The sequence below is a fragment of the Podarcis cretensis genome (genome assembly GCF_951804945.1).
Source record: "Podarcis cretensis genome assembly, chromosome: 9".
Lineage (NCBI taxonomy): Eukaryota > Metazoa > Chordata > Lepidosauria > Squamata > Lacertidae > Podarcis > Podarcis cretensis.
Genome location: NC_137178.1, coordinates 46,151,899 through 46,164,672, shown reverse-complemented (window position 1 = coordinate 46,164,672; position 12,774 = coordinate 46,151,899). Strand labels below are relative to the sequence as shown.

At 38.8% G+C, this 12,774-nt stretch overlaps 1 protein-coding gene across 2 annotated transcripts in view; it reads left to right on the top strand.

The window, feature by feature from the left end:
* Positions 1-12,774, top strand: part of SPOCK3 (SPARC (osteonectin), cwcv and kazal like domains proteoglycan 3) — a 115,706-nt gene that overhangs the window by 30,959 nt on the left and 71,973 nt on the right. Inside the window, exon 3 of one of the 2 annotated variants that reach the window (XM_079991422.1) lies at positions 11,245-11,290. In XM_079991422.1, the coding sequence (XP_079847548.1) occupies positions 11,245-11,290 (46 nt within the window). Of the gene's footprint in view, positions 1-11,244; positions 11,291-12,774 lie in introns of those variants that run through there. The other variant, XM_079991423.1, reaches the window with a different exon arrangement.

Genomic DNA, 12,774 nt, shown 5'->3' with positions numbered 1-12,774 from the left:
ATATTTGGGGGGGGGGGATGAACGAATTCCTATGCCCCGCAAATAACCCAGAGATGCATTTTAAATAAAAGGACACATTCTACTCATGTAAAAACACGCTGATTCCCAGACCATCCGTGAGCCGGATTAAGAAGGCATTTGGGCTGCATCCAGCCCACGGGCCTTAGGTTGCCTACCCCTGGCCTAGAACTTAGTCTGTTCTTGCAACTCAGGCACAAGGTTCTGCCCTACATCTTCCACTGTGAAGACAGATGCAAATAATTCATTCAGTTTTTCTGCAACCTCGTTCTGCTCCCTTAGCACACCTTTGAGTTCATTAATATCCAAAGGTATTTCCTAACCGGTCAACTGCTACTAATGCATTTTTTTAAAATGTTGCTGGGCTGGTCTTCCTATTTTTAGCAATATTCTCCTCAAATGCTTTTTAGCACCCCTTTTAAATTGCTAATCTGAGATTTGTTAAACCTTTTTTTTTTGGAAAACTTATTTGGACGGCACTAACATTTTCTGAAGGAAGCCTTTTTGCCTAAAATAGTTTCCTTGGCTTCTTGTTAACTGTATTGACGCCCTGGTGGCACTTTCTTTTCCCTGAGCTGCATTATATATTTTAACTAAGCTTCTATTATTGTGCCCCCAACCCACAGCATTCTTGACAGATTTGATCCTTTTGCTTTTCTTTTTCAACTGGCTCCTCATTTGGGGGAACTTTTCTCTTTTGAAGTCAAATGTGACTGTGTTGGACATCAGTTGGCAAGTCTCCATTTGAATTTGAAAGCACCATGGTCACTGTTCCCGATCAGTTCAACAACATTTACATCTCACAACAGGTCCTGTGAAGTCCAGCTTCACAGCCCCTCTGGACAGTTTTTCACTAACTGTTCTAGGGCAGTCATTTAGGTATCTTGAAATTTTACCTCTTTGTTGTGACTAGAATATGCCTGTATCTAATTTATGTGAAGATAATTGAAATTGTTGATTTTATTAAGCAATTTCTTCCTGGTTTTAGTATGCCTTTCAAGATTTCTTTGATCAGTTTGAAAAGGAGGATGGTAGCATACTTCAGTACTAAATTACAGTTGGGGCCTGGTGTTACCACACACAGTGATTTTGTGGAGGAGTCTGCTCCTTTCTAGATTTCTAGGAGCATGAAAGTATCTTACTCATGCAAATGAATATATTCTTACACAATGTAGTTCACTGGCACTTGTGTCATAAAACTGTATTTATACGTTGAACTCTTTTAAGTGTTTTCTCAAGGGATATAGATCCTTGGAAAGTCAATATTTTAGCCAGCCATATAATAAGAAATCCAATAATTCAATCTGATTGCGGAGCTGAATGAAATGACAAAAATCTGAATACTTATTAAAGAATTCATTTTGTAAAGTCAGATTTCATGCTCAGTAATTTTAATGTATCTATAATGCACCCAGTCATTATTAAAATATTTAGTCTTTTTTTCACAGCTGTATTGCAATAATAACTACGGACCGTATTTTTCTATATAGGGCTAAGTGTAACACTGTACATTGTTAAGTTGTGGCAATCTGCATTTCTGAATCAACGCGAATAATTATTTGTTTATTCATTATTATCAAACAAATAGTTTTCCACAATACTTTTAATTAGTCAGCTACAGTCTGCATTGCATCTTTGTTTCAAGAAAGACAAACAAATTAGAAAAGAAGTAAAAATAGAGAAAGAGAAAAAAATGATAAAGCTGTTTCTTGTGATAGATTCCTTTCCTTCATACTGTTATAATTTCATGTCTGGCTGCATTTGACTGAGATAATGCATATGCTTTGTGTAGTCCCATTAAAAATATTGCTTAAAATAGACAATAGAACAAGGCTAAAGCTGGGTTTAAGTTTCACAGAATGAAAAATTGTGAAAGGTTTTGCTACTGTTAATACTTGGCCAATGGCAGTTATTTGTTTGTATATTGAATTTCTATGCTACCCTTAAACAAATGGTGTGATAAACTTGTTGTATGATGAACCACTTAACTGTAACATCCATAGCTGCTTTTGTTAAATATGAGTGGGTTTTTGAAGCTCTCTTTGGACGAACTTAGAAATCATATCAGAAAAGCTTGGGTGAGCCAGAGGGCTCAGAAAGTGTCTTTGCCAGTGTTCACCCCCAAATCTTGCCAGTCCTTCACCCCATATACTCCTCCCCTCCTACCATTTGCCTCACAGGTGACCAGATGTGATGGGACCAGCAAGGGGCAGGCATGTGAGGAAAGGAGAGGAGGATTGCTCTTTTTGTCCTACCCCCTCCAATATCCTGATGTGTTGGGTTGCAGTGGGCCAGGGCACAGAACCTTGGGAGAAGTAGTTCTATGCAGTGAGTTAGGGCAACAGAGACTTAGGGCAAGCCTCTGCACCAGGGGTTGTCAACCTGGTGCCTACCACCCACTAGTGGGCGTTGCAAGATTCTAGGTGGGTGGCAGGGGGTTCTATAGCACAAACTGAATCCTCCTTCCATTGAGCACTGGTGGCCGGTAAGGAAATTTTACCACCAAGAAAGATGCTTTAGTGGGTGGTATAAAAAGGTTGTGCTCTACACATTCCACTCACCACATGCCTGCTACAGCTGTTCCCTCCCCTTCATTTACCTAGCTAGAAGGAAAAAGTGTATTAGCTGGGAGAAGTTCGTTTCTGCAAGCGGTGTCAGGAATCTCTTGCTTTTGATTTAAACTATATGGATTTTATTGAAAAATATGTCATTTCTGGCTGAAGTGTTTTTTCTATGGCCTGCTGGTGTGTTCAGTAAAATCACTTGCCACAGTCAGGATGTTTTCTGTGAGGTATCTTTTTAAACTGGCAAGAGTTAAGCAGCTGTCGCCTGGCTAGCATTTCTTGCGGCATCTCATTATATTCATGAAGGTAAGTAGTCTCATTAGTTTCTTTTTTTCACTTATCACTGATGAGATGACACACGAGTAATTTATTAACTAGAAAGGAAGACACTGGGGAAAAAAAATTAAATTAGATTCTGTGCTTCAGTATTCATAAAACAGGGTGCAGGCAAACTCCCTAAATGGGGAGAAATTTTCTCAGGGGATGAATGCCAAACTTCTTAAGGAAATTAAAGTCATGACAGAGTAAGTAATCCTGCAATACATACACCCCTTGATCTAAAGAGTGAAAGAACCCCAAAATACTCTCCAAAGCTTGCAGAAAGTTAGCATGACAATCTGTCCTTATGGCAGAGCATGTGTTTGTTCCTTGAGAGTGTTGACTAAATTTCTTGTTGGACCAAGGAGAATTGACTAACCATTGGAAACCATGAGTTTTGGTACTCATTTTAGCCAATTCATTAAAAAGAAGAAGAGAGCAGGGCTTTGAGATGAGCAATTCCTATACTTCCAATAGTTCTGTAATTCTATTGAATTTATCCCAGAGTTTCCTGCCTATTTCCCACTTTGCCCATCTTGCTCCATAAACAGTTGGAAGAACGTCCTAGTGAACTGGCTATTCTTGTCTGCCTCCTGTCTATATCTGAAGAAGTATGCATGCACACGGAAGCTTACACCCAGAAGAAAGTTGGTATCTAAGGTGCTACTGGACAATTTTTTTATTTTGACTGCGGCTACCTACCTGAATCCTGTCTCAAAAGTTATCCCACCCATTATCTCCATCGCATCCATTCAGGTGTTAAGTAGATTTTAATGGTAGCTAGATTTACATATGCTCATCTTTATACAAGCAGCAAGGAGCTCAGGAAGTCTCCTGTTCCTTCCAGTACAAGTTCTGAGACCAGACTGATACCTGGGTCACAAATGTTGGAGTGCCTCATGTCACATTAATTTGTGCCAACCATGATCTACAGTAATAAATCATAGAACAAGTGCTTGCTGCCCTCTCTACTACTTTCTAGGTCTACCAAATACTCCAATACTTCTCCAAATTTCTATAACACCTCCCCCCCCCCAGAATTAAATATAACTCCCACTACTGTTCATGTCAAATTTCTCAGACCTGCCTGCTTCTTCTTCTTTGCTTCTTTTACTCTTAAAATAGTAGACTATTAATTGCACTTATGTAATCTCTCTCCCCGCCCCCCCCAGCCGGTTCCAATGTGTTGCTATGGTATTTGTTTTTCTTTAACAAATGTAATTTGGTGCATGATCTCTTATTGTAGTGATTACAAGATTTACATTTTCAAAGCGCACAGGGATGTTTTTGTTTCTTGGCGTTTTCTGCCTATGCCGTTGGTGTTCTTCCTATCAATCACATATGAATGACACTCTGCTCTTAATGCAATGCAAAGGAGGAAAAAAAAGGATTCTATCAAGAAAGGGTTTTTTTTTTTTTTTGGCTCTCTAATAATTAGGACTGATTGTTCCTCAATGCATTATAATGAATTTGAGGCTGCTCAAATGATTGCTGTGGAATTACAGAGATGAATGTAATAGTTTCCATTTTTCATGAGGAGTGGGAGTTTCTAATTAGGCCTGGTTTTAAAATGCATGTGCGTGCACACACACTCCAAAGTTTAAAGTTGGTGCAACTGGAAGCCGAGAAGCTAAATACTTCCCTCTTATAGACCTGTTTAAGACATGCCTGACTGTTAAGGTGCAAACCTGTTCTTGTGGGTCTCCATCTCTAAAGTCTGCTGGGTACTCTTATTGTAATCATTCAGAAAGGCAATTAAAACTATACAGTGGTACCTCTGGTTAAGAACTTAATTCCTTCCGGAGGTCCGTTCTTAACCTGAAACTGTTCTTAACCTGAGGTACCACTTTAGCTAATGGGGCCTCCCGCTACATGATTTCTGTTCCCATCCTGAAGTAAAGTTCTTAACCTGAGGTACTATTTCTGGGTTAGCAGAGTCTGTAACCTGAAGCATCTGTAACCCGAGGTACCACTGTACTAGAAACCCGATGGGATGGTGAAAGAGGCTTCCTCTACGAGCCTGCCATGTTGCTGGCATGCAACATGTCTTAAAGGTAAAGGTACCCCTGCCCGTACGAGCCAGTCATTTCCGACTCTAGGGTTGTGCGCCCATCTCACTTAAGAGGCCGGGGGCCAGTGCTGTCCGGAGACACTTCCGAGCCACGTGGCTAGCGTGACGAAGCTACTCTGGCGAGCCAGCACCAGCGCGGTACCTATTTATCTATTTGCACTTATGCGTGCTTTCGAACTGCTAGGTGGGCAGGAGCTGGGACCGAAAGACGGGAGCTCACCCCGCCGCAGGGATTCGAACCGCCGACCATGCGATCAGCAAGTCCTAGGCATTGAGATTTTACCCATAGTGCCACCCGCATCCCTGCAACATGTCTTACAAGACTGCATTTTATTTTGTATGTTCCCAACCAGCACCTCTGATGGGTAAAAAGCAGATGAGTGAACCGTGGGCTAGTAACTTTTGTAGGCTGAATTGTAAGGCTGATTTAACTGAGCAAACATGTTTCAGGTGGGCCCAGGGAAACTGAAGTATTCCCTGGGGGAACATAGCAAAATGTTGTTACCAATATGCCAGTAAAGGAAACAAATGACATCTGAGGAATGAAATTCTCAACTGTTTGCTTCCATGTAATTTTATTCCTACCCAAAATTTACCAGACTTCATATCCCACTCAGGGTATTCCTTATTTCTCTTCCCGCCACCGCCTCCTGTCTCTCTTTGTGTGTGTGTGTCCTGTATTTATGGTTGGTTAGTGTTCCTAGGGAATGGATACTATCAACAAATTCTGATGATGAGTTTATTGTAGCTGCCAGGCAAAAAGTAGAATGACACAGTGTAGTTGTGTCTTACATAGTTTATTATCTAGGTGATTACTCATCCCCTAGTGACCTGCTTCATGAAACATAACATTCTTTACTAATGGGCTGACCTTGAAGCAGTGGATATGAAATATTTATTTTCTCAGAAATGGAGCATATGCATTTTTAAAAGAGTCTGAAAATGTAGCTCAAGTGTTTGTTCTAAAGTTGCAGCTTAACAAGTCCTCTTTGGAAAGGAATATGGGTCAAAATTATGACAGTTTTATATTTAAAATATTTTAATTGTCTATTAATCATTGATGGGATGGTTGTCTGGATGCAGTGTGCTCTTTATATATGAATGCATTGTTAAAAAGATCCCAAGTGCTCAGTTCCTGTGTGTTGTATTGGCAATAGATTTCAAATACTCCTGGTGGCAAATCAAAAGGCTAGCAAACTAGGGCATCAAGTCTCTAATAGTAGGTCTTAAGGAATTTGTAGATATGCTGCTTGGCTTTCAGTACTAGGAAAGAAAGAATGTCAGATGGGACATAGGAAGAAGTTTTATGACATGCCACACAAATATATTCTTTCATATATAATTTTAGTTCACCTAAGCTCTGCTTTCAGTCGTGCCATTTCTTTTTTCCATAGAGACTCTAGAGATGTTATTTCTGATCAATGATGGTTAAAATTCAACTGAACTAATACAGCATTCTCTCATTTTTTGTGAATCCAATGTGCAAATTGTTGTGGTTATCCATACACTTTTTATAGTGTGTGCTTACTTTAAAATTTACATTTAGATTGTCATTTAGAAAAAAATAATTATGGAAATAAGATTGTGTATGATTGCTGTTTTTATATATCATGTTGGAAGCAATCCTCTGATCACTATAATGAAGAGTGGCCTAAAGATTTTGTAAACAAATAAATGTACTCTTAAAAAGCAATAAGCATATTTACAATATGAATATGAAGAGCATAGTCATGAGATAAGAAAAATCACTATCATTTAATGAATAAAAAAGATTTCCACATAGTGGAATGTTTTGAAATCACTGGTAATTTCCCAAATTTTTTTTTTTTGGGGGGGAGACCACCTTCCCCCTACCACATAATTTACTATTCTGAACTTTGAAGCAGTCACACTGCTTAGTGACCTTTAGCACCAGTAATTCAACTTTTTGGGAAGTGAAATGGAATTTACTGATTTTGGCATGTGCCAAGTAAGAATGTGACCTTTGCCCAGTCAACTTAAGTATGTTCCGTTGGTGTGCAGTGGAAGCATATGGCATTTTACATTTCATAACAGCAGAGTTAATCCCCGTGAAACATTTTGCAATGCATTAATATTTGCAACAATGCATAAGAAATAAAGTGAAGCGTGTTAAAATTATTTTTCTTGTGATCTTCTTGTAGAGATGCGGAACCACTGAGGCAGCACTGTCCAATTTGCTATTGCATTTTAGCAAGTCAAATGTATGGTGGTGGAAGGAAAGAGCAAAGCCAGGGACTGGCACGGGGAGCAATGCTGAGGTTGGAGTGAGGGTCCATGGGAGAAAGCAAGACTAGGGGCTGGAAGGGGGCAAAAATCAAGAGAACAAAGGTGAAGTCAAAAGAAGCCTAAAGTGTAGGAAAGAGTTATTCTGTGTTGCAACAAATGAAATCCCACCTCTACCCTGCCCTAGTATAGCACTAAACCAAAGCAAACTTGTCATGGTCACCTACTTTAAACTAACGGATCACAATCCAGTTAATCCTTCAGCTAGACCCTGCTCAAATGTGTGTTGGCTAAAATTGATTCAGAATGAAACTGAACCAGCATCAAATTGATTGATTGTGAGCATCAGCATTATATTGGAACTATTTTGGAAGTGTTTGCAATGGATTGGTTGTGGGCTTCAGTTTTGCAAATTTTAGCCAATCACTGTGTTCCGATTAGCTAGGTGTTTCCTGTTTCTAGGAAACAAGGCTTTTTGCAGGATTGGTGGATCTTGTCACTCTGCCTGAACCCTATTTTTCCCTGTGGAAAATTTCTTTCTTTTTGGCCTTCACTGGTAGAGAGGTGGCTTTCTTTTCCTAAGAGGTGGAAAGCTACTAACCATTTTCTCATGTGTGGCAAGACCCAAAATAGAGCATTTTGGATGGGGCAGTGGTGTCTTTGTGGATCCTTTGGCCCATCGACTGTGCCAGCCTGGAGGTGGCATAACAAACAAAACAAAACAAGAAAGCATCCTCCCTGGATGGCATGATCTGGCAGGGCTTGGGATACAGTCTCATATCATGTCATTCCTCCCTTTCTTCCTCTTAGGATTGCACTGCTCATTCTGATAATTTTCTTTAGCTTGTGACCTATCTATATTGCATGTGTATATCAGCCGTCAAAGAAATAATGAAGACTTCTGAAATGCATAAACACTGTAGGCTAAAAGTAAAATAAAATGCTACAGAAACCAAAAGAATTGCTAATATTAGAGAAATGACAATTGCATATTTCTTAATTTAGACATAGCTGTGATTCATAATTAATACATCAGATGGTCCCAGACTTTATACCAAAGCACATGGATAAATTTTTCTACCTATTTCATCAAGTAAGAAAGCATAAATGAAACACAAACTTCCTCTTCTTCAATAGATCTGCTCTAACTTTTTTATATATATAAAAAAAATATGTTCCACTCATTTTATTTTAATGTGAAACATGGAGACTAGGTGAGGTTAAAAAACTTAACAAATCTTTCTATCCAATGTTTGTATCTAGATACTGTCAGCACAGGGAAATGCATGCTAAATTTTCTCTTCTATTAAATGTATAGGTTGAGATCCAGAAAAGTCAATGTGTTTATGTAAATATTTTTACATACACATAAGAGATTTTCTTCTTCTTCTGGCAGCTGCCACTTCATATTTCATGGGATGCTGGTCAATGGTCCCCTTACTTGCAGGGGAAGTCTTCAAGGGCTGCTACTGGAAGGTGATTCTGGAAAGTCTCCTTTAATATGTGGTGCTTTGAATCCACAGAACAAAGCCTTCATTTTCTGATGTTGCCTTAGACAATGAACCCTGTATTGGTTAAAACTGATAGCTTTAGTTAAGAAGTTCTGATCTAGGTCTTTTATGTTGTAATTCATGTAAAGAGCCACATAGTGGCTGTTTCACATTGTCATAATAGAACGGCAACCCAGATCAATACTCTAGTAAATGACCATTATATTATGAAAGTAGGATTTAAAATGAATAGGCAACTGACTTAGAATTCACCTGCAGGAAACAGTTATCCGTGTGACATATGAGAAAGTCCAGTTGACTGACTCCTGTCAGACACAGTCTGATGGGCACAGTCCCCCAAGTATAGAATTCAGTATAGAGGTTACTTTACAAGTAGTTTATTTATTTTAAACCCAAAACTTTTGTTTTACAGTTTTTGAAAATACTTATATAACAAATAGTTGCCATATAACCCCACTCCTCAAGAAACAATCTATGCATATACAATGTAAATGATACAGTCAAACATTAAGCAGGTTCGTACAATAGTGTAGAGTTTATTAAATAAACATGTATCAGATAGTTTCAAAATCATCTTTGGTCTTTGTGTTCTTTAATGCTCTAAGATGCTCTGTTAGTTTCCCTGTAAGACCTAGCACCCATAGTCTATCTCGTCATACCTTTAGAGTTAAGTTTTTGGCTGTTTTCCAATATTCTGTTGATAAATTTTTCTAGTTGCAGACATGGAAAAGATTAGTAGCTGCTTAAACAGTAAATTCTTACTGTTTACCTAAAAACAGATTTAAATAATTGTGCAGGTTTGCATTCTCACCATATATGGAAATATGACTTGACTTCTACTACGTAAAGGACTTGAATGAGAGCTTATTCTGTGGCATTTCACAGGTATCTGGTGCCATCTGTGAATTGTATTAAAACTATTTTTGCCTCATTTTAGCCGATAATGACTTAAAAAGCCGCTGCCCCCAAGTTTTTGACAGCCTGTGAGTAGTTTCTTGATGGAACAGGATATACGGCATATTTCTTACTCAAAGGAAAACATGTATTTGAACATATTGGAAATAAGCAGATCAGGCCAATATTGACATTAGGCTTCCAAGCAGAGCTTTTCTTAGATAAAATTGTTGGGGGGTGGGAACACACTACTGCAAACCTTTCTTCATAGCCAGCTGCTTGCATATTGCATAATTCTATGTTTATTTTATTAATAGCTTTTTGGAGTAAATCATTGAAAACAGGAAGAAAAATGTCAGCATCACTTCTATCTATTTCATATTCTATGTTATCAACTGTCACTTCACACAAATTATAGCTGTTAATTCTAAACAGTCAGCACACATGCTTATAAAAATTAAAGTTGGCACAATGTAGCTTTGGCTTCAGACATGTTTTGTCACAACAAGAAAAGTGTAAATCCATAATCACGGCTAAAACAACTCAAAATATCAAACATCTGTGGACATATTTTTCAGTGGAGCTTATACGTGAGGTACAAAGCACTCCTCTCTAAACTGGTAGCCTTCCTTGTGTGTAACATGAGACACTTTGGCACTTCTTGCAAGTATAAAAATCATGCCTTTATTGAGATACTTCCTTTTTTAGTAAAACAATAGAGTCTAATCAGGGTTGATAAAATAAAAAATTATGCTGTAACTGACCGTATCATTTTTATTTTTTTTTAAAAATCACGGTTCACTGCTGCATGAGCAAGATTTTTTGTAATTACATTCATTGCAGAGATGACACATTTGCCTTTCCTTGGTCTCTGCAGTGGCAGTCCTGGGAGTGCCTGCTGATGTCCCAAACAAGTTGCTTTGTTTCTAGATTGAACCAGGATTTGATCAACTCTTTAGGTCAGCTAGATAGAGTGGTGTTTTAGACTGATCATCTAAGGCAGAGGTCAGCAAAATTTTTCAGGAGGGGGCCGGTTCACTGTCCCTCAGACCTTGTGAGGGTCCGGACCCACCCTCTCTCAAAAGCACCCCCCCTCCCAAAAGCACCCCACCGCCACTCATGCCACCATCTCCTTGTCTTTGGCAGCGTCGGCAATGTCCTCTGTCTCGGCGGGGTGCAGAGCCCATGCTGCTGGCCTGGGCGGCACCGGGAGTGAGCGGGCAGCAAGGTCCGCAAGGTTCGTTTCCCCTTCAAAATATAGTCTGCCCCCGTACAAGGTCTGAGGGACAGTGGACCGGCCCCCTGCTGGAAAAGTTTGCTGACCCCTGCTAAGCATTATGGCTGAATGGAGGTCTGTCAACCCAAGCAGTTTTTCATCAGATTTGTGGACTGGTTGTTAGTTACTTTTAGTTCTTCATTAGCAAAGTTCTTTCTATTCCCTGCAATTGGTTTGCCAGTATGATAATTATAACTTTTTCTTGTTTGTGTTCCTTTTTGCTGCGTGCCCTTTGCAGGAAGTCGAGGTTTGTATATTCCTTCTGTATTTCTGTTTTTTTTTTCTTTCTGCATGTATTTATACTTCTTTCTGCATAATAAACATACACTTTCTTTTTTTCTGCTGCAGGATGATTATTTTCGCACATGGAGTCCAGCCAGACCTTTTGATCAAGGTAAGAAATAATCCTTATATCAATAAAAGGGGTTAATACTATGTAAAGTGTGTGTGTGTGTGTAAGTAAGTAAGTAAGTAAGTAAAGAATTTTTTTTAAAAAAATTCTCTTTGGGGTATGTGCCAATTATTCCCTCTCCCTTTTGAAAAGTAATTAAAATCAATTTATAAAAAATATAACTGCCAGGTCACAGTTAGGGTTAAAAACAAGCCTGAGCTCATAACTTCATTTCTTTAGAATACTCTACTTAGGGTATCTAAGGAATAGTCACTGAAGTCTGCTTCATACATAATATTTTTCCAACCCAGGTATTGTAGAAAAGCTCAAGGTACATGGTTACATATAAGGACCACATATGAATCTGTTTTACCACATACATGCAAACTGAGACTTTCTGGCAACTTTATGATCTACCAACAATTTTTACTTCATCCCTTATAAGGAAAACATGGGTGAAATGGACAGGGCAAGCTTACCAAACTGGAATGTATTTAATACGGGTCAAAAGATTTGCAACATTTAAGGCATGGGAAAAGAAAGAATAAAGGGACTTTAGGTAGGTGAAAAAAGATTTTGAATTGGGGCTATGCCACCTTCTTCTCCAAGTCCCAATCATTTTCATGTTTAGTTGAGGCTTTATCAGAGCGGCTTCCTAGCAGCTCCTCTTGGGGTTACTTTTAACTTTTGACTACAGGAGGCCACAGAGGACAGACCTTAGTCTATAGCAACTCTTACCTGCCTGGTGTCCTTTGTATGTTTTGGATTATAACTTTCAACAGTAACAGTTGGGTATGGCCAGTTAGCAGGGGTTACTGGTTTCAATAAAATATTATATTTGCACATAATCTGGTGTATTCTGGATGATTTGAATGACCACTCACACCGTCCCTGTCTATGGAATACACTGGAGAATTGTAGTTCAGAAATCTAGAGGGACTACATTGGGGAAGGCTGGTCCATACAATCATGGCCACCCCCACAGTTGGCACATTTCAGATGCTGCTACATAGAAATGTGCATGGGAGGGCTGGTAACATTATGTAACCCATTGTATGTTGTTGCTGTAATAAAGCTCTTCTCATATTTGCTTAAACTTTCTTCCAGTATAATGGTGTGGGATGCTGTGGAAATTTAATAAAATATCATTATTATATATATATATATATATATATACACACACACACACACACACACACACACACACACTGGTGTGGGATGATGTAAAAGAGAAGTTAAGTCGGTTAAAGTTTCTTTATAAAGCCCTTAAATGGCTTTGTGACTTCCCTTTGTGGTTTAATAATCCCAATTTTATTAAGACTAGCAGTTCTCTGTTTTCATAAATTATGGCAATCGTAGAAAAGTTCTGTAAAGAAACTTCATATGTATGGACTCCACTCCCATTTTTCTAAATAAGATTGCATTTTTTTGGGTTTCCAGGTGTTAAAAATGCATGATCTATGATCTTGGTGATGAGGGGCAAAATA